The 23,664-nt window shown below is 43.1% G+C and overlaps 1 protein-coding gene across 1 annotated transcript in view; it reads right to left on the reverse strand.

Annotated features, from left to right (window-relative positions):
* The window catches only part of net1 (neuroepithelial cell transforming 1), a 129,688-nt gene that overhangs the window by 66,268 nt on the left and 39,756 nt on the right, over positions 1–23,664 (reverse strand). The window contains exon 2 of the mRNA XM_060903324.1: positions 14,054–14,120. Within this exon, the coding sequence (XP_060759307.1) occupies positions 14,054–14,120 (67 nt within the window). The remainder of the gene's footprint in view (positions 1–14,053; positions 14,121–23,664) is intronic.

The following is a 23,664-nucleotide window of genomic DNA, read 5'->3' on the forward strand; positions in this document are numbered from 1 at the left end:
TAGCCGCTTTATCCTTCTACAGGGTCGCAGGCAAGCTGGAGCCTATCCCAGCTGACTACGGGCGAAAGGCGGGGTACACCCTGGACAAGTCGCCAGGTCATCACAGGGCTGACACATAGGCTACGTTCACACTGCAGGCTGAAGTGACTCAAATCCGATCTTTTCGCCCATATGTGACCTGTATCCGATCTTTTATTGACAGTATGAACGACACAGATCCGATTTTTTCAAATCCGACCCAGGCCGTTTGGATATGTGGTCCTAATTCCGATTCCTATCCGCTCTTTTCATATGCGACTTCAGTCTGAACCGCCAGGTCTCATTCATCCGACTTACACGTCATCAACAAGCCACAAACGTCACTATTCTGCGCTGAAGTAGGCGGCGGGTCTCTCAAAAAAGTTACAACAACATGGCGCATAATCACGGGCGCAGAGAGAGTGTGGGACGAGTCATATTTAAATTCACCTCGTTCGGTCCCCCCCACTTATAGGGAGGAAAAAACGTCTATGCTGTCTTTCTTTGCATAAGGCAAACCTCACGGAAAAATCAAAAGACTAATTACCATTCGGTTTATTGAGGTGCACAGCAGTGTATACATAGTTGCAACAACTCACATAAAACAAAACAAAGACTGATATTCGGTTGGTTGAGCTGCGTAGACTGCACAGGTTGCGAGCTCAAGCTTGGTTGCTATGGTTACTAACAAGTTTGACAGGCATATCGGGGTTGGTTTGCTGGCAGCTTTGTTCCCCCCCAGTTCAAAAAACGTATCTGCGCCCCTGCGCATGACATCAATGCGAGGGACACTTCGGGCTGTGAAGGTTCTGAATCTTCTCAATGGAAGGACGCAGAGGTTAGGGAGCTGATTTCCATTTGGGGGGATGCAGCTATTCAAGCTAGATTGGATGAGTCATACCGCAACCGGGCGGTTTTACTTCCGTAAACACTGGCCATGCTCACTGCGTGTGACGTCGTCGTATCCTGCAATGCGCATGCGGAACACTTTTAGGTCGCTTTTCGTTCATACTGAGGATCACATACAAGTCGCATATATTTGTTAATGTGAACGACCTCACAAAAAAATCGGATTTCACAAAAAAATCGGAATTGAGCATTAAGCCTTGCAGTGTGAACGTAGCGATAGACACAGACAACCATTCACACTCACATTCACACCTACGGTCAATTTAGAGTCACCAGTTAACCTAACCTGCATGTCTTTGGACTGTGGGGGAAACCGGAGCACCCGGAGGAAACCCACGCGGACACGGGGAGAACATGCAAACTCCACACAGAAAGGCCCTCGCCGGCCACGGGGCTCGAACCCAGGACCTTCTTGCTGTGAGGCGACAGCGCTAACCACTACACCACCGTGCCGCCAGAACCAAATAAAATAAAATATTGAAATAAAGATAAAATTTATTTTCAAAATTGAAATATCAACAATAATTGTCAGAACAGTGACGATAGACACGACTGTGTCACTTTCGCGGGGAAATAACACATTGAAACGGCCTGTCGGCTGAAAGGGTCGCAAGTGGCTCTGATTTATCTCAACTTACGATAGTTTTCCTCCAGAAAAATTTAAATATGAATGCACAAATATATTCTCAATGTTTCTATCGTCAAAAATATCTATCGTCAGGATAGCTGACTGAAAATCTTACCTTGATTTATTTGATGAAATCTAGCTGTCAGAACTCCAAGTCTTGCCCGGAAGTAAATGTCTGCTGTCACAAAAATCACGCGCGGTAGAATTTCCTCTTTGCGTCAGTCAACATGTGCGTGGCGAGGGCTTGAATTTTGCTATCGTCAGGTGCATTTGACTGACAGACTGACGATAGCATTTTTAAAAAATGACTGTGGGCTTCTCTCGTGAACGAAATAGTTTTTTCGCTGTTAATCTATTTCAACTCTATCTGTTGACACCCAAAAATGATAAAGCCTGCTTCCACACGATAACTACCAAAGATCCATAATGGCTGAGTCTATCGTCAGGTCATCTGACAGAAATTCGCTGACGATAGCAACAGGGATAATGAAAGTGATTTTTAAAATGGGAGTTATGTCTGTCAGATATGTCAAAGAAATAGAACTTTATTCTTTAAAAATCTTTTACTGATATACTCAGTGTATTTTTAAATGACATGTGCTGTTTTAGAAGACCAAATACCATATTTTCAATCTTGAAAATATTACCTCACTGAAAAAAGGACAAGAAAAATGTCTTATTTTGTGGGCAAGTGGTTAATGGATCCAGTTACGGTAGAATCTGCCTAACAGAAGAGAGGTTGGTGTTATCCCTCGGCTTAGTTAGGCAACACAAAAGGAGTGTACGGTGAAGTGTAGGTTTAAACATTTGTAATAAACAAATCCTAATACTATAATAAATGGTAAACTTGTGGTGTTAAAGGAAAACTCTACCGCCAAACAAATTAAATACGTTTATACTGAAGTATTTTGTGATGCGTTTAGCTAACCTGTTTCAAGTTTCACTGTTAGCTACCGTGTTCACGTTAATGAGAAATCCAGTGAAAAAGTACGGAGAGTGGAGACAGCAATGCGGCTATAGGACACAGCTTTGCTTTGTTACAGCAGAGATTCAACGCGGCTAGTTAGCGATCTACGAAATGTAAAACATGATGGCATCGACAATGATACGAGCATGAAAGTTGTACAGATAAAGCCCGGCGCACACGGGCGATTTGCGTGCAACTTTTTGACCCAAGCGAAAAATCGCTTCGTGTGTGGATATTTGCGATGGCGATTTTTTGTTGCTTGCAACAAATCACAGGTATCAAACATGCTTGATCTTCTATGACCTAAATAAATAAAAATCGCCAGCTGCTGACTTGTTGCAGAGATATCGCCGCGTGCGCGTCTTTGCGATAATGAAGCGATCACCTCCAAAGGCCAAGTCAATCCCTGCCCGCGAAGTAGTCACATGATTTCCACGTGACTTGCATCCCCTTCCCCAAATTGCCCACTGGTTGCAGATAATGCACACACGCAGCTACCCGAAAGGAGAAACTTGCATCCAAAAACTGTAATACGCTTGCAACGGGGGGAAAAAATAATAATAATTAAAGCCGCAAGCGGCCTCGACGGGCCCTCGCGCCAGCGGCCAAGGGGGGCGGGGGCATGCGTCCCCATGAAAAACCTTCCACAGCTTCTTCGGCAAGAGACATTACACCCACAATGGCGACAAAGCACAGAATTGGACACATGGCAACAATAGGGTCTCGCACTGTACGGTGCTCGGGGCCTAATAATAATGGTTCTCAGTAGTGGTGGCAGTCCAAGAAAAAGGGGCAAAATGTCGAGCGTAGTCGACCATGGCAAGCGCCCCAAAAAGGGTCTTGTAAAGAGTTTGCTTGCCAAGCTTGACAAATCAGAAGCTGCAATACCATTTCTGCCATAACCAGCACCCCCAGGGGCGAAAGTGCACAAAATTTGGCGTAAATGTGAGGTGAGCTACGAAGAGTTTGCGTATGAAGTTTGATGACAATTGAGTAAATAGAAGATGAGATATAGATTTTTGAAGAATAAATTTGTTGGTTTGTCCCATGTCAGTAGGTGGCGCTATGCTGTACATGAGCGATTATGAGACGGAAAAATAAGTGTCTACAACAGCAACGTACTATCACAAGGTAGTGGTGTGAAGGAAAAGCATTATGGAAATATTTACCAAAAACCCTTTTTTTTTAGAAACTGCGTTGGCCAAAAACAGCGCCCCCCATGGACGAAAATTCCCAAAATGTGGTATACATGACATGGGAGGTAGTAAGAGGGTGGCCGTGAAGTTTGATCAAATATGAGGAAAGACTGGAAATTTTGCCCAAAAATAGCGCCCCCAGTGGCGAAATATCACAGAAATTGGGTAACATGTCAGAAGCCCAATGCGTGATGTGCGTGTGAAGTATGAGCAGTTTTGAGCAATTAGAAGATTTGTTATGAATTTTTAAGCATGTAAAATTTTGAAGAGAAAATTGATTGACGTATAACTTCTGAACGGTTTATCCGACGTGAAACATATTTAGTAGCTTTTGTCAGACCTGTCTGTAGATGATATGTATCATTTTTGGTGACATTCCTATGAACGGTCCAGGAGGAGTTGCGCCCTCTTCGTGGCCATGCATCCCGCACAAAAGTGAAATTACCTCACTTCCTGTTGGGCGTGGCTAATGCATTGGCAATACATTTTTGTCCGGCTTAGTGAGATACATATGCGTACCAAATGGCATGCCACTACTACAAACTACATGGCAACCAGGCACCTTAACGCGGGAGGCCAAAATCACAACGAGTTAGGGGGCGCTATAGAGGCCCTGAGGCCCGCCTGGATCTGGGCTTTTGGTTCTCAGTAGCGGTGGCAGTCTAAGAAAAAGGAGCCAAATTTCGTGCGTTGTCGACCATGGCAAGCGCCCCAATAAGGGTCTTGGAAAGAGTTTGCTTGCCAAGTTTGACAAATCAGAAGCTGCAATATCATTTCTGCCATAACCAGCACCCCCAGGGGCGAAAGTGCACAAAATTTGGCGTATATGTCAGGTGAGCTATGAAGAGTTTGCGTATGAAGTTTGATGACAATTGAGTAAATAGAAGATGAAATATAGATTTTTGAAGAATAAATTTTTTGGTTTTTCCCATGTCAGTAGGTGGCGCAATGCTGTACATGAGCGATTATGAGTTGGAAAAATAAGTGTCTACAACAGCAACGTTCTATCACAAGGTAGTGGTGTGAAGGAAAAGCATTATGGAATTATTTACCAAAAACCCGTTTTGGAGCAAATGCGTCGGCCAAGAACAGCGCCCCCCATGGACGAAAATTCCCAAAATGTGGTATACACGACATGGGAGGTAGTAAGAGGGTGGCTGTGAAGTTTGACCAAATTTGAGGAAAGATTGGATTTTTTGCCCAAAAATAGCGCCCCCAGTGGCGAAATGTGACAGAAATTGGGTAACATGTCAGAAGCCCCATGAGTGACCTGCGTGTGAAGTATGAGCAGTTTTGAGCAATTAGAAGATTTGTTATGAATTTTTAAGCATGTAAAATTTTGAAGTGAAAATTGATTGACGTATAACTTCTGAACGGTTTATCCGACGTGAAACGTATTTAGTAACTTTTGTCAGCCATGTCTGTAGATGATGTGTATCAATTTTGGTGACATTCCTATGAACGGTCTAGGAGGAGTTGCGCCATCTTCGTGGCCATGCATTTCGCACAAAAGTGAAATTACCTCACTTCCTGTTGGGCGTGGCTAATGCATTGGCATTACATTTTTGTCCGGCTTAGTGAGATACATATGTCTACCAAATGGCATGCCAGTACTACAAACTATATGGCAACCAGGAGCCTTCGAAAAAAGGCAAAATTTTCAAGGCGTTAGGGGGCGCTATAGAGGCCCAGAGCCCCGCCCAGATCTGGGGTTTTGGATCTGAGTAGCGTAGGGGATGCCGATAAAATGATCCAAAATATGCGCGTTTTCGTCCACAGGAAGTGCCCCAAAAAAGGCCGAACAGCGACCGCGACTAAGGAATAATAATAATAATAATAATAAGAATTAAAGCCGCAAGCGGCCTCGACGGGCCCTCGCGCCAGCGGCCAAGGGGGGCAGGGGCATGCGTCCCCGCGAAATACCTTCCACAGCTTCTTCGGCAAGAGACATTACTCCCACAATGGCGACAAAGCACAGAATCGGACACAGAGTACACGGTGCGCTGAGATGTTGTCATGGACAGAAAATTTTATGCCATGGCTTCCCAACCAAATTAATGTATTTACCTCATCAGTCACCAAGCTATAGCTACATAGGATTGTCTTCTGTTAGACATCTATTAGTCTGTATGTAACGCTACAACACTTGCTCCCGACTGCCTACCCATTCCCCACAAGTCATGTGTGTTTAAGGCAACCAAAACAACATACTCCTGGTGCCTCATGATTGTAAACACCTCTCCTGCAACTGATACAGCGCAATGAGCGCCCCCAGTGGTCAAAGTTCACCAAATTTGGTATACATGTCAAGGGACCTATGAAGAGTTGTTGTGTCAAGTTTGATCAAGTTTGACCAATCAGAAGCCAAGATATAAAATGTTGCCAGAAAACAGCGCCCCCGGTGGCAAAAGTTTACAAAATTTGGGAGATATGTCAGGTGACCTGTTAAGAGTGTGCGTATCAAGTTTGATCAAGATTGAGTAAATAGAAGATGAGATATTGATTTTTGAAGAAAAAATGTTTTGGTTTTTCCCATGTCAGTAGGTGGCGCTATGCTGTACATGAGCGATTATGAGTTGGAAAAATAAGTGTCTACAACAGCACCGTACGATCACAAGGTAGTGGTGTGAAGGAAAAGCATTAAGGAATTATTTACCAAAAACCCGTTTTGGAGCAATTGCGTCGGCCAAAAACAGCGCCCCCCATGGACGAAAATTCCCAAAATGGGGTATACATGACATGGGAGGTAGTAAGAGGGTGGCCGTGAAGTTTGACCAAATTTGAGGAAAGATTGGATTTTTTGCCCAAAAATAGCGCCCCCAGTGGCGAAATATCACAGAATTTGGGTAGCATGTCAGAACCCCAATGAGTGATTTGCGTGTGAAGTATGAGCAGTTTTGAGCAATTAGAAGATTTGTTATGAATTTTTAAGCATGTAAAATATTGCATTGAAAATTGATTGACGTATAACTTCTGAACGGCTTATCCTACGTGAAAAGTATTTAGGAAATTTTGTCAGCCATGGCTGTAGATGATGTCTAACAATTTTGGTGACATTCCTATGAACGGCCTAGGAGGAGTTGCGCCGTCTTCGTGGCCATGCATTTCGCACAAAAGTGAAATTACCTCACTTCCTGTTGGGCGTGGCTAATGCATTGGCATTACATTTTTGTCCGGCTTAGTGAGATACATATGCGTACCAAATGGCATGCCACTACTACAAACTACATGGCAACCAGGCACCTTTATGCGGGAGGCCAAAATCACAACGACTTAGGGGGCGCTAAAGAGGCCCTGAGGCCCGCCTGGAGCGGGGCTTCTGGTTCTCAGTAGCGGTGGCAGTCTAAGAAAAAGGAGCCAAATTTCGTGCGTTGTCGACCATGGCAAGCGCCCCAAAAAGGGTCTTGTAAAGAGTTTGCTTGCCAAGTTTGACAAATCAGAAGCTGCAATATCATTTTTGCCATAACCAGCACCCCCAGGGGCGAAAGTGCACAAAATTTGGCGTATATGTCAGGCGAGCTATGAAGAGTTAGCGTATGAAGTTTGATGACAATTGAGTAAATAGAAGATGAGATATAGATTTTTGAAGAATAAATTTTTTGGTTTTTCCCATGTCAGTAGGTGGCGCTATGCTGTACATGAGCGATTATGAGTTGGAAAAATAAGTGTCTACAACAGCAACGTACTATCACATGGTAGTGGTGTGAAGGAAAAGCATTATGGAATAATTTACCAAAAACCCGTTTTGGAGCAATTGCGTCGGCCAAAAACAGCGCCCCCCATGGACGAAAATTCCCAAAATGTGGTATACATGACATGGGAGGTAGTAAGAGGGTGGCCGTGAAGTTTGACCAAATTTGAGGAAAGATTGGATTTTTTGCCCAAAAATAGCGCCCCCAGTGGCGAAATATCACAGAAATTGGGTAACATGTCAGAAGCCCAATGAGTGATGTGCGTGTGAAGTATGAGCAGTTTTGAGCAACTAGAAGATTTGTTATGAATTTTTAAGCATGTAAAATTTTGCATCGAAAATTGATTGACGTATAACTTCTGAACGGTTTATGCTACGTGAAACGTATTTAGTAACTTTTGTCAGCCATGTCGGTAGATGATGTGTATCAATTTTGGTGACATTCCTATGAACGGTCTAGGAGGAGTTGCGCCGTCTTCGTGGCCATGCATTTCGCACAAAAGTGAAATTACCTCACTTCCTGTTGGGCGTGGCTAATGCATTGGCATTACATTTTTGTCCGGCTTAGTGAGATACATATGCGTACCAAATGGCATGCCACTACTACAAACTACATGGCAACCAGGCACCTTAATGCGGGAGACCAAAATCACAACGACTTAGGGGGCGCTATAGAGGCCCTGAGCCCCGGCCAAGTTTGGGCTTTTGGTTCTGAGTAGCGGTGGCAATTCTCGGAACTGGCGCCAAATTTCGTGCGTTTTCGCCCATGGCAAGTGCCCCGAAAATGGCCCAACAGCGGAGAAAAATAAAGAAGAAGAAGAAGAAGAAGACGGAAGAATAATAATAGTGAACTCTTACAAGAACAATAGGGCCTTCGCCCTATAGGGCTCGGGCCCTAATAATAATAAAAAACCGAACAAGATCAATAGGGCCTTCGCCCTTTCGGGCTCGGGCCCTAATAAATAATAAATCACTCGTGTGCACTGGGCTTAAGGAGATGAGAGTGCTGGACAGACTAATAGACTAAAGCTCTGCTGCATCACTCTCTTTAGGTCGAGCTGAAGCAAGGGTTTAAAATCCCACTCCACCACTAGCAGGAAGTTGAACGCACTTTTGGGTAAATGTAGGAAATTGTAAACCAGTCAACAAACATACACCAGCACATCAGTGAAATACGTTTATGATAAAATAAAACAAAACCCGAATCAAATTAGAATTTCATTAATAAATAAATCTTAGATCCCACTGGAGATCATGTTAATTATAAAGATTAATACGCAAGCTGTCCTGGGGGGATTTTTCCTTCTGTAATTTAAACCTTATTTTTATAACCCACAGTTTGAACAATGCAAATTCACTAAGAGAAATTAAAAGCGCGTTAGTTCGCAAAAATATACAGCCGTCTGTGGCTATGAACCAAGGTCATGCTCTCTGGGTGGGAATAATGGCGCCATCCACCCAACCATCCATCCTCTCCCTCTCCATCAATCACAGCAACACCAGCCAGAGAAACCATGACCTTGTGTATGTGGAAGAGGACAGACAGCACTTCTCTCTGAGTGTTGCGCTGCACTGTGACGCAGCATGAGCGGAAAAGACGTGGCTTGCTAGCTTCTCGGAGGAAGCACGCGTGAGCCCTTCCTGGCTCATCGCAGTCATATGACGGGGAAGAGCTGGCTGGTGGATGGGAATTGGGGAGAATCTCAGAAAACCAAGATGATGGTTGTTTGTTTTAAGCCTCGGTCACAACCGGCCGTATGTGCTCCTACGGCCGGTCTATGTGCAAAAAACGCAAGAAACGCACGGAGGGCGCGCGTGTGACGTGCTGATTTTCGAGCCGTAGACTGGCCGCAGAGGTTCTTTGTCATGTCAAACAAACTCTACGAACGCTTACGGTTTTTTCAGGTTGCAAGACAAACTTGCGGCCAACGTGCGTCTTTCTAAACGAACACAAAAAAAAAAGGCAGCCAGGGCTTTTTCTAGAAAATTTTAGTATGAGGGCGCTCACCATGGCGAGGGAGCGAAGCCGGGGGGGGGGGGCCGGTTGTCCCCCCCCGCCGTGCAAAGCCTTTGAAAAATGCTCCAATGGGACATTCTGAGGCTATCTGAGAGGGAAATTGTAACAAATTGTCTGTCAACATTGAAAAAGAAAGAAGTAATCATCTTCTGCCCCGGACAGTCTTTGGCTTTCTTCCGCTTCGTGCCGCGGGATGACATCTTTAAATGCCCAAGTGTCAACAAAAACAACTCGCGAACTACTTCTGTCAAAAGCTCCCACGCCGGTGGGTGAAAGGTCATTCAGTCTCGAGAAATCTCGCTCTACAAGTCAGCTGACCTTGTACGTAACCCACGTCAAATCTCGCGAGAGCAGCCGCGACAAGTAAACAACTAAACAACATGGCGCCTCAGTCTGGAAAACGCCAATTCAGATTGTTTTTGCACTGTCTGGTGGTGTATCTACTATGATTGGAATATTTTTGGAGCAATTATAACGTATTTGATGATCAGATACAGTCACGTAGTGTTGCTGGGATGTTTTCACGGAGTCGGTAAGGGGGCGCACGCCGAGAGTAAGAGGGCGCAGCGCCCCTGTTCCCCCGTTTAGACGAAAGCCTGGCAGCGATTTGGGAAACGCCAAAAATCACACAGCCAAAAAAAAAAAAAAAAATCATACGTCCGGTTGTGACCTAGGCTTTAGAGATAGTCCGTGAGAGCAAATCCTCTTGTAATTTCGTTCATACTTAAAAGTTGTGTCCTCCCTTTGGAACAGCTCAGGCAATCTTTCAAACAAACTGTCCAAGGAAACCAGGGAAAACACACTGCTCTGTATCCTTTTTTAAAATCACGCCCACATCACAAACTCTTTCCCGCCTTCACCATGGTGGAGAGATATTTAAAATAAAATAAAACGATGAGGTGGGTATGTGAAACATCCTCATCCTTTACCTCAATAAGCTTTTGAAGGTGAGATAATGAAGCCCCAACTGGAAGCTTAAATGAGCTCCATGTGCTCACGCGATGACCTAATGCATGCATGTGTTCTGGGGGAAAGGATACCTTTATATCAAAGCAATCATTTGGCACAGGATGAAGAACCTGCTTCTCTTCCTCTCCCTCCGATTCGCCTCGAAGGGACGATGGCTCGAGTTTCACTCGGCCTACATAAACAGTGGAATTCACCCGGCCGCTTCGTTTCCTTTATAATCGGGCCTCTCGCGCTCCTGTTCTCAATCAGACACCAGTTTACATTTACTTCAAACGGCACTTAACTGATCCAGGAGGAATGGGAGCTTTGTAAATTTTCTTATGACGGTGAAAGGCACAGCTGGACAAAGGAAGGCTCGAGGTATCCGTAGGATCAGATGTTTATCTGCAGCGGCTAGGCCGCAGTCACGGAAAGGCATTTGAGCTCATGTGAAAGGATTGACCATGCCTAATGTAGGACTCATTACAGGGTGCAGCTATTATAAAACAAACCTTCACTACAACAAGTTGCATTGGCGGGGGATGTGACCTAAAGTTAAGTGACTGGTTTTGTTAAAACTGAGATGAATCATATTTTTACTATCGACCTCAAATACCTCTGGAATAAAAAGCACTGATACAGGTATCAAATTGTGTAAAAGTCCAGCATGTTCAATACTTTGCACCGGTCTTTTAACACGCCCTAGTAACCACTCAAAACCATGGTGCCAAATTGAATAATACGAATTCTTATACATACAGGCCACTGTTTCCATGGAATAAAAACATTTATATTTTTTTCGCGGCCCGGTTTCCATCAAATCCTGTGCTCTGATTGGCTGGCGAGCGGGTCCGTATCGTAGGACCCCAGACGCGGACCTCTGGCGACTCGCTCGTTCACAACAACAAACATAGTAGCAATCTGTGTCAACATTTTTTTTAAATAAGATTTATTTATAAGATTTTTATCATCAAAAATCATACATTTTTGCCAGCATTTCTCAGAAGAATAGCATTAATTTTACATCATGGATAGCGATAACGACAGTCCTCACAGCGAAAGCGAGTTTTACTACCCTGAGGAAGAAGAAATAAAAGAAAACATTTCAGGAGAAAGCTAAAAACCTCTAACTGCTGCCAACGCCAAGCAAAAACATGGCTGAATCCTGAATGCCTCAATTTTGTATAAATAGGGGACTACATAGGCGGCAAAATGTAGTTTTTTTCCTGCCATGGAAGTGCACTTGTATACCGAGGAGGAAGCCATTTGCATTACAGCCGTGAATGAGGATTCAAAATGGCGTCTGGGCTCGGTTTTCCCTTTCGGGCGCTCTCGTTTTCTGTTAGAATTTGGTAAAGAAAAAAATAAATTATTTACTAGCTTAAGGTCGGTCCGTATGGTGAAATACCGTGACCTCGCTCAGTACTTTCAAGACCTCAGTCATGGTATTTCACGATACGGACCTCCCAGCTGGTAAATAACATGTTTTCTAGTCCCTTCTAGCGGGTTAATTGATGCCATGCAAGATCATCATCATATCGCTTATCCTCCATGTATTACGCCACTGTCACCAATGGAGAATGAGTGTGCAATAGTTATATCACACGTTGTCAAGACAACACGACGTCACACATGAAGATCCAATGACAAAACTTTCCTGTTGCGCACGCGCACAATCTTTTCTTTGTCGGCCGGGAGAGAGAGAAGACAGGGTTAACTCAGTGCTCGGTTTAAGCACTAAATAAATAAACTGAAACTAAAGATGCGCTGAACACCCGAAAGGCTACCAAAACTTCATTATATATTCTTCATGCATATTTACAAGAGAAAAACATACCAACGGACATTAAAAAAAAAAAAAAACTGGAAGAGTGACACATTGGAGATGTAAAACTTCCACGTTAGGTGAGTGGCTGACAGTTTGTTCACAAACATGATCGCGAGTTTTGCTTCATTAAAAGTTGAAGTTTTAAAGAGAAAGACGCATTGAACACCCGAAAGGCTACCAAGACTTCCTTGGATATTCTTCATGCATTTAATCTTCTGCATTTTATATTTTATATGGAAAAACTGGAAAAGACACGCCCGCACTCGCGAGTGACTAACAGTTTGTAAACAAAAATGGCAGCAAGGTTTGCTTCATTCAAAGTGGAAGATTTAAAAGAGAACTACGTGTTTTTTTCGGTTCTGAAAAAGTCATTTTTCCAAATCGTGTAAATCCGTTAAGATTTTTTTTGGGGGGGGGGGGGGGGGGGGGGTATAGGGGTGGCTCTCTCACTGTCTCACTCTCATAGGGCCAATGATTTTCTGTGATCGCGGGAAACAGATGGAAATTACGGAATTTTTATGGTGAAACATTGCTCGCATGTCAAAATGTAACTGCCGCAGAAGGCTTCCGCCCAAGCAGACATGCCTTCAGTGTTGCCAGATATTGCTAACGTTTTCCACCCCAAAATATGTTCAAAACCAGCCAAAAAGCACCTAAACCTGCCCAATCTGGCAACACTGCATGCCTTTCCGGTCAAGTGACTGTGATTGGCTTGTGGCACACCTAGCCAGCCAATGAGCTGCTTGTTTACAGATTCGCTCCCCGCGTCGCAACCAGAATGGCGACCGCTTAAAAGAAATGAATGCTCTGCCAGTGGCGAGTGTGGACGTTGCGTGACTCGCAGAAGATTGTCGCAGGTCGGCGAAAAAACGACTTACTAATAGATATAAAAAAATAAAAGTAATTTAAGTAAGTTTAAAATGTAATTTAAATAAAAAGTAAAGTATTCATAAATTGAAGTTTGGAAGCGCCTCTGTTTTTGGGCTGAGGAGAAGTTTGAAAGGGTGTACCGCGATTCTGCCTTCTTGCATCGCGATACAAGAAGGATCGTGGCTCTGCGTATCGCGATTTCGATACGCATATCGTTACAGCCCTAATGGATAAACATTCCTGGGAAAGGAAAACAAAAAGATCCTGACAGTGTTCAATTCATCAGAGCCATCAACACTTGCTCGTTAACCACAGGCTCGTAAAGACGCTCAAACAAACAGTCAATGACTGACTACAAACGAGTCTAACCTGGTAGTGATGCGCTGTAGTGTTCTAGTCAAATACTGTAACATTTACAAAACAGAAATCCTCATTAGTGAAGATGCCAACGTTGGCATAAAGTCTAGAACCGTAACAACATACACTCCGACAGGATGGACAGTTCTCAGCTGGAACAGGAAAAAGAGGATTGCCAAGAACCTAAAGTTAGAATCAGCAAGATTTATGCAAACCCAGGAAAAGGCTGCATGTGAGGATGAACAGAATAGCGCAGTCACACGGGTTAGCAGAACGACAACACAGGACAGGAAGTCGAAGAGCCTCTCTGAACGCCACGACAGCTTCCCCAGATGTGCGCGCACGCATGCACATGCTAGGAGACAGTTTACATCTGGAGAAGAGATTAGAAGTGCTCTTTGCACCAAACCTATAAACACACACCCACACGCTGACAGGCTTTATAGTCCCTTACTTTTGTCCAAAAGCCCTGCAAGGTGTTGGATGACAAGTGGAACACGTCTCCTAGCTGCCTATTCACTAAAAATACCTCGCACACAGAGCAAAAATATCTCAGTGGAACGTCGACTACCCCGAGAATAGCCGTAGGGCCTGTACTATGAAAGATGATGATGATGTACTCACCAAAGTGAAGTCCCACTGAGGGCCGGGTGTGAGAAAGACGAAAGAGCTTCCTCTTCTCAAAGGAGGCCTAGAGCAAACAAAACAAGGGTCAGGAAGTATGTATAAATAAATATTTTATATACACACTGTGTGCGCGCGCGGTGGTGTAGTGGTTAGCGCTGTCGCCTCACAGCAAGAAGGTCCGGGATCGAGCCCCGTGGCCGGCGAGGGCCTTTCTGTGTGGAGTTTGCATGTTCTCCCCGTGTCCGTGTGGGTTTCCTCCGGGTGCTCCGGTTTCCCCCACAGTCCAAAGACATGCAGGTTAGGTTAACTGGTGACTCTAAATTGACCGTAGGTGTGAATGTGAGTGTGAATGGTTGTCTGTGTCTATGTGCAGCCCTGTGATGACCTGGCGACTTGTCCAGGGTGTACCCCGCCTTTCGCCCGTAGTCAGCTGGGATAGGCTCCAGCTCGCCTGCGACCCTGTAGAACAGGATAAAGCAGCTAGAGATGAGATGAGATGAGAAGGTTGGGGCTATTTTTTTTTAAGAACCAAAGTGCTCCACCTTTAACAGAGACAAATATGAAAAATGCTGTTAAACAAATAAGTAAGGGCATGCGAGTGTGCTCGATCACCTAATACCTCACCTAACCACCCCCCACCCCAGACACACACAAAAGGGGAAAAAAAAAAAAAATTATATATATATATATATATATAAAATTTTTTTTTTTTAGGGCTGTAACAATATGCGTATCGAAATCGCGATACGCAGAGCCACGATCCGTATCGCGATACAAGAAGGCAGAATTGCGGTACACCCTTTCAAACTTCTCCTCAGCCCAAAAACAGAGGCGCTTCCAAACTTCAATTTATGAATACTTGACTTTTTATTTAAATTACATTTTAAAACTTACTTAAATTACTTTTTTTTTTTATATCTATTAGTAAGTCGTTTTTTCACCGACCTGCGACAATCTTCTGCGAGTCACGCAACGTCCACACTCGCCACTGGCAGAGCATTCATTTCTTTTCAGCGGTCGCCATTCTGGTTGCGACGCGGGGAGCGAATCTGTAAACAAGCAGCTCATTGGCTGGCTAGGTGTGCCACAAGCCAATCACAATCACTTGACCGGAAAGGCATGCAGTGTTGCCAGATTGGGCAGGTTTAGGTGCTTTTTGGCTGGTTTTGAACATATGTTGGGGTGGAAAACGTTAGCAATATCTGGCAACACTGAAGGCATGTCTGCTTGGGCGGAAGCCTTCTGCGGTAGTTACATTTTGACACGCGAGCAATGTTTCACTATAAAAATTCCGTAATTTCCATCTGTTTTCCGCGATCACAGAAAATCATTGGCCCTATGAGAGTGAGACAGTGAGAGAGCCACCCCTATTACCCCCCCCCAAAAAAAAAATCTTAACGGATTTACACGATTTGGAAAAATGACTTTTTCAGAACCGAAAAAAAACAGAGCTTCCGGCTCAACAGTATTATTTTGAGAAATAAAACATTTTTGGATATACATTTGTTCATTTTTGCATACATATTACTCATTCTCTGCAGTGGTCTGAATTCATCTCATCTCATTATCTCTAGCCGCTTTATCCTTCTACAGGGTCGCAGGCAAGCTGGAGCCTATCCCAGCTGACTACGGGCGAAAGGCGGGGTACACCCTGGACAAGTCGCCAGGTCATCACAGGGCTGACACATAGACACAGACAACCATTCACACTCACATTCACACCTACGGTCAATTTAGAGTCACCAGTTAACCTAACCTGCATGTCTTTGGACTGTGGGGGAAACCGGAGCACCCGGAGGAAACCCACGCGGACACGAGGAGAACATGCAAACTCCACACAGAAAGGCCCTCGCCGGCCACGGGGCTCGAACCCAGGACCTTCTTGCTGTGAGGCGACAGCGCTAACCACTACACCACCGTGCCGCCCATGGTCTGAATTATTTGTTATTAAATAGTTAATGTAAGTAAGTAAATGTTAGTCAAATTTACTACTTTAAAAAAACATTTTTAAAAAAATCGTGGGCGTATCGAATCGTGGGTCAAAAATCGCGATATGAATCGAATCGTGAGTTGGGTGCATCATTACAGCCCTAAAAAAATAAATAAATTATATATATATATATATATATATATATATATATATATATATATATCCCACTCGCACCCTCTTGCCTCTGATAGATTCTTTTCAAGAATCATAATATTTGAGTTTGTTTTGGAAGTTTGGAAGTGAAGGCAGAAAAAGAAAAGAAAAAAAAAAAAAAAGAAGAGGAGCTGCACTTCGTTGAATGGCTTTCTACCAAAGAAAACGCGCAAAACCCTGCTTTCCACAGAATAAAACAAAACTTTTTCCAGCATGTTTGGACAGGACGTATTGCCTGAGATACTTTCCACTAGTCATTCTAGAGTTGGGAAAATAATTTTGCATAATCTTTCCAGAGAGACGTGCATGCAGTACATACATTTAAAATAAATAAATAAATAAATAAAATAGTAGTAATTAAAAATATAAAAAACCCCTAAACATTCTGCCAGGACTAAAATCCCAGAGATACTCTGGGATATAATCACATTACTTCATCTCCCAATGTAAAACGAATCCAGTCCAAATAGGCCTCATGTCTACAGTCCTCCTCCTCACTGGAATTCATATACTCTATATTTATATGCCACTTGGATCACATGTAGCTCTCCAAACTGTTGCCACAAAATTGGAAACGCACAATTATCTAGGATGTCTCTGTATGCTGTAGCATTATAGTTTCCCTTCACTGGAACGAAGGGGCCCAAACATGTTCCAGCATGAAGCACAATGCCCCTGTGCACAAAACCAGCTCCATGAACACATCGATTGCCAAGTTTGGAGTGGAAGAACTCCACTGATTTGCACAGAGCCTTAACCTCACCGAACACCTTTGAGATGAAGTGGAACGTTGACTGGACCCCAGGCATCCTCACCGAACATCACTGCTCTTGTGGATGAAGCCACGCTCCGAAATCTCATGGAAAACCATCCCAGAAGACTGGAGGTCTTCTGGGATGCACAGAAAGTACATTTGGGTCTGAAGGTCAGGCACCCACAAACCTTTGGGCCATGCAATATAGCTGCTCATTGTTTTTCGGTCGCAAACTTCAGGCATAAAGGTGGTCGTCATACACGTACATCTGCATGTTAGCTACCATTTTTCAGCCTGGTTAAGTTTCTGGGCAACAAAACCATAACACTGGCTAACAGACACTAGCTTTTACTCACCCTCTGAGCTAGCTAGTGAATGGGTCATCCATCTGCATTCCTCCAATCCTCGAACTTAAATAATTAAAGCATCTTGACCAGTGAGCCATAAACCCAGCAAACTCACTGGCTACAAAAAGTTGTGCATTTAGCTGCATCAGAATACGTTACGTACCACACCCCGAGCCTGGTATACTGCTGCTTTGTGTGATGTTGCATCTTCAGCTGGTGGTTGCAAAAGCAGACAGAGAGGAACGCCTCAGCCAAACATAAGCAAAATCGCTCAAACTCTCATTCAGACGATCCAATTCACGAACTCTTCTCCTCCCAATTCCCTCTCTCTGACCAAAATCACTGCAGTGCTCGGTCTTTATATGGGGTCTGGTAACAACTGTGCATGTGGGGTCATGTTGACACAGATAAGGAATCCTTTTTCAGCCGTACAGGAGAGACGGCCCCCCCCCCGCCAAACACACTGAAACATTCGCGCATTCATCAGCTAATCTGCAGGATGTGAGTCTGACCCCTCACGGACAATCTGAGTGGATCATTTAAACCACAGTGCAAGTATTGATTTGTTTTAAATGTTAATGCACCCTAAAACAAAAATTGCTCTTTGTAACTAATTACTTCACATCCATGGATTTTATGTATAAACTATTACTCTACCATAATAAAAATCTTTGCTCCAGGGCTGCACAGGTGACTATTTTAACTTCCTTGGTTAATTAATAATAATTCAAAAAAAAAATTTCACGGTCCGGTTTCCATCAAATCCTGCGCTCTGATTGGCTGGCGAGCGGGTCCGTATCCTACGATACGGACCCCGGTTATGGACCTCTGGCGACTCGCTTGTTCACAACAAACATACTACCAATTTTTGTCAACATTTATTTTCGCATTTTTCAGGAGAATAGCATTAATTTTACAGCATGGATAGCGATAACGACAGTGTTCACAGCGAAAGCGAGTTTTACTACCCTGAGGAAGAAGAAATAAATAAAACATTTCAGGAGAAAGCTAAAAACCTGTAACTGTTGCTAACGCCGAGCAAAAACATATCTGAATCCTGAATGACTCCTATTTGTATAAATAGGGGACTACATAGGCGGCAAAATGTAGTTTTTTTCCTGCCATGGAAGTGCACTTGTATACCGAGGAGGAAGCAATTTGCATTACAGCCGTGAACGAGGATTCAAAATGGCGGCTCGGCTCGGTTTTCCTTTTCGGGCGCTCTCGTTTTCTGTTAGAATTTGGTAAAGAAAAAAAAATACATTATGTACCAGCTTAAGGTCGGTCCGTATGGTGAAATACCGTGACCTCGGCCTTGAATACTGACCTCGGCCCAGAGGCCTCGCTCAGTACTTTCAAGACCTCGGTCACAGTATTTCACGATACGGACCTCCCAGCTGATTCATTCATTCATACATACATACATACATACACACACATATATATGAGTGATTCCACGCTTATGGGTACTGAAATGGGGACATGAACTTATTTTAAAAAATTCACCTAAAACCATTTCTTTTTTTTACCATCAGGTCACAAAACATGTAATCTTTAATGAATGATATGTTAAAAGATAACTTTAATTTTCTGAGATGTAATAAAAACATATTTATATGCCAAAGTCAGAACGTAACAGAAGTGTTGTGGACATATATATTCTCAATTTTAACAATGTAGAATTACTTTTTGAAACATAGGAAGGTGATGTTTTAGCAAATATAATTAATAAACATGTGTAGTAGAATAAACATACACATTCTTTCAATAAGATTAACATGGTATATAGCTAGATTGTAATTAATTTGTAACAGACGCGAGATGGACGATCGTAACAGAAGTAATGTAACAGACATCATTTTGGAACTCATAGGCTTGACTTTGGCATATAAATATGTTTTTATTACATCTCAGAAAATTAAAGTTAGCTTTTAACATATCATTCATTAAAGATTACATGTTTTGTGACCTGATGGTAAAAAAAGAAATGGTTTTAGGTGAATTTTTAAAAATAAGTTCATGTCCCCATTTCAGTACCCATAAGCGTGGAATCACTCATTCATATATATACATACACATTTTATTTATATATTTATATATATATATATATATATATATATATATATATATATATATATACATATATATACATATATATATATATATATATATATATATATATATATATATATATATATATATACACACACACACACAATATTTTTTTTCTCTTGAGCATATTCCATGTAAATCTCAACGCTCTTACAAAATTGATATATGTAAAAAATACGTCATATTAAAACACTGACTGTATCTAAAAATGTCAAATCAACAATGTCGAATGGTTCTTTGATTAAACAAGTTTTTAGTTACTTGTTTTACTGACTACTGCATTAAAAAAAATCAAATTCTTTATTAATGCTTTAACTTTCCACATGTTTTTTTCCCCCCTATCCACATTCACTGAATATGAGCAATCGCACAGTCTGATTGGCTACTCTACTACTAGGCTATCAGCTCATATACCACGAGTAGAGAAAAACAAAACGGTGGAGTGTTTTACTGAAATCAACAGAGGACGAAATAAAAACTACTTGAAAAACATGGAATAAAAAGTATTTGATGGTAAGAACGCATCTTTAATTTTTCAATAATCATTATAGCATTTTTCACAAATTGCTATGATCACTTCGCCGGTTTGATTACGTTCGTCATTTTTTAAGCATTAAAATTTGTTGAACGTTTTTTAGACTGGTTTAACAGCTTAAAAAAAAAAAAAGCTTAAAAATTACAAACCCACCACACAACACTAAAAAGTCAATTCGTGCAGACAGACATTGATCAGTTTTTAAGAAGTTCACCTCAGCGAAAATGATTTCGTTGGACATTTTGTATTTAAAAAAAAAAAAGAAGTTTTTATTTATTCAATTTGAAAAAATAAAATAAAATAAAAAAATGCTGTGTTTCTCAAAATCCAGTGAATGTTGTTAGAATAAAACAGTTATTCCAAGATATTGAGTCGTACATGGCTTATAGCCAACTCGGTGCGACATGCCTCATCGGCTATCAGCTCACGTATGACTCGATTTCATGGAATAACTTAAATATACTGGGGTGGGATTATTTTTTTTTTAAAAATACACCAGTTCTGTGCAAATTTGGCACTTTAAAGTTCATTTAAAGTTCAGAGTTCAAATTTCAGCACAGTCACCGCTTGAGCAAGGCCCAGACCCCTCAACTACTCCGTTGTACAAGTGAGATAAACGCAAGTCGCTCTGGATAAGGGTATCTACCAAATAGCGGAATATAAAAACTGAAGGAAGATTTTGTAAAGAAAGGAAACAAAGCTTCTTAATAGTTTTTCCACCCATTTTATACACTGAAAGAGGAAGAAATAAATGGTATTGCTTGGCATTTCACCTTTTGCATCATTACCACCTGGAATGGTGGAGGGGTAACAACAGGTCATGTCACATCTACCCCCTTTCGAACTACGCTTTTTAAAGGCATATGAGCACGGAGACATTCTTATCATTCTGTGATAAGCTGTTTAAAGTGCTTTAACTCTTCTGGGATGCGACACTTGCCTCCTTTCAGCTGCCTCTTCTTTCATCCGTTTGTTATTGCAGCACACAGGGAATGTGCCCACAGCTAACAGAGGTGTGTGTAGAGTCCGGGTGGTCTACAAAACCGTTTCAGAGCCTGATAATGCACGGTAGCTTAGCTTGCTCGGTCCACTCTGTGGTCTTAAAGGAACAGTCCACCGTACTTCCATAATGAAATATGCTCTTATCTGAATTGAGACGAGCTGCTCCGTACCTCTCCGAGCTTTGCGTGACCTCCCAGTCAGTCAGACGCGCTGTCACTCCTGTTAGCAATGTAGCTAGGCTCAGCACGGCCAATGGTATTTTTTGGGGCTGTAGTTAGATGCGACCAAACTCTTCCGCGTTTTTCCTGTTTACATAGGTTTATATGACCAGTGATATGAAACAAGTTCAGTTACACAAATTGAAACGTAGCGATTTTCTATGCTATGGAAAGTGCGCACTATAATGACAGGCGTACTAACACCTTCTGCACGCTTCGGCAGCGCATTGATACGGAGCTCAGATATCAACGCGCTGCCGAAGCGCGCAGAAGGTGTCAGTACGCCTGTCATTATAGTGCGGACTTTCCATAGCATAGAAAATCGCTACGTTTCAATTTGTGTAACTGAACTTGTTTCATATCACTGGTCATATAAACCTATGTAAACAGGAAAAACGCGGAAGAGTTTGGTCGCATCTAACTACAGCCCCAAAAAATACCATTGGCCGTGCTGAGCCTAGCTACATTGCTAACAGGAGTGACAGCGCGTCTGACTGACTGGGAGGTCACGCAAAGCTCGGAGAGGTACGGAGCAGCTCGTCTCAATTCAGATAAGAGCATATTTCATTATGGAAGTACGGTGGACTGTTCCTTTAACTGTAGCCGCTTGGGCTGTTGTCTCACGCTACACAAAAAATAAAGTTTAGAGAGGATTTTACGATACTCAAGTCCAGTGACTATCGCTCGCTCTGAACACTTTTACCGATATGAGCCAATCAGGTTTCAGCCTTCAACATCCTGAAGCTAGGAGTCAGAACCACTGTATCCAACGGGTGGAGCGTCTGACCCTACACAGGCCATTAATAGTTGCAGTCTGATCATAAAAAACATTATGCTCATTCCACCATTTAACAAATTCATCTTTTCTGTATCTGTATGCTCAAACTCCTCTATTCATGTGTGTAATCAATTAGAAGAGAGCCAAGTAGTGCCGTGACACAAATAAACATCAAGCAGACTGTTTAAAAAGAGGCTTGGTTGACGTGCTGCATTTTTTAAGATTATGGCTTTCATAAAAAGGTTAAATATGCCATATATTTATTTGCAGCTACTGGGAAGCCATGGCCTAAAGGTTAGAGAAGCAGCTTTGGGACCAAAAGGTCACCGATTCGATTCCCTGGACCAGCAGGAATGGCTGAAGTGCCCTTGAGCAAGGCACTGACCCCGCCCCGGCTGCTGTTGGTATGTTGTACGTCACTCTGGAGAAGAGCGTCTGCTCAATGCCTGTAATGTAATAAAACTTCAGACACACCTCAAACTCCACTTCACTCAGACGTATGGTCCCTCCAAGTTTCTGACAGCTGTTTCTAATCCTCAGATCTGCACACCCTCCGAAAGAGACGCCCGAGCCACCTCAGCTGATTCCTCTCGATGTGGAGGAGCAGCGGCTCTACTCCGAGCTCCTCCCGAGTGACTGTGCTTCTCACCCCATCTCTAAGGGAGCGCCCAGCCACCCTGAGAAGGGAACTCATTTCAGTTCAGCCGCTTGTATCCGCAATCTTGTTCTTTCGGTCATTACACAAAGCTCATGACCATAGGTTCCAGGCATGTCCCCCCGGGAGGAGGCCCCAGGGAAAACCCAGGACACGCTGGAGGGACTATGTCTCTCGGCTGGCCTGGGAACGCCTGGGTGTTCTTCCCGAGGAGCTGGCCGAGGTGTCTGGGGAGAGGGAAGTTTGGGCTTCCATGCTCAGACTGCTACCCCCGCGACCCGGCCCCCGATAAGCGGAAGAAAATGAGACGAGATGAGATGACTTCATCATGCAAAGGACCATTTGTGTCTAGAGATGCAAGACAGGTAGTCGTCGACTTGCGACCTATGCAACTTACAACTTTACGACCGTCTGGTTACGACTGGCAAGTGTTTCCCAGCTGAGCGTACGACAGTTTCCGCCCCAGCTCCCGACAGCGCCTCTCGCCACATACAACAGTTTCCGCCCCAGCTCCAGACACATGCGCATTCTCTCTCGCGCACTCCATCATACAGTTTCCAACCCAGCTCCTGGTTTATGAAACGAGCAAATCCTCCCGCCAACCCGAGCGCTGCAACAGCTGATGACGACGTAGACGACCCACAGCCAAGCACCAGCGATGCCAGCGGTCACTAAATGTTGTATTTTGCTATATTTTACATTTGTATTTTGGTATGTTTCAAACTATTAGGTAATTATCAAATATTAGCAGGGGTGAAAGTAAACCGGTGCTGCGCACTGTCAAAAGATTTAGGGCCGGTGCGTCGCACCTGTAAGAGAGAGAGTTTATGCTGACTTAAAAAAAAAAAAAAAAAAAAAAAACACATAAAATTAGTAATGTTCGCCGTTTGAGAAGAAAAAACATCTACCCACAATATGCCATTTTTGACCAGCTCCGATGAAGAGTAGCGTGTTTAAAAAGTCATAGGATGTGTGACGCACGTCAGCAGCAGCTTCCTTTTGCAGTGCATCGACCGACACTTTCAAATCCACCCATTCGAGCCGCAAAAATGATAATTAGGAAA

Source organism: Neoarius graeffei, chromosome 21, assembly GCF_027579695.1.
Source record: "Neoarius graeffei isolate fNeoGra1 chromosome 21, fNeoGra1.pri, whole genome shotgun sequence".
Taxonomy (NCBI): domain Eukaryota; kingdom Metazoa; phylum Chordata; class Actinopteri; order Siluriformes; family Ariidae; genus Neoarius; species Neoarius graeffei.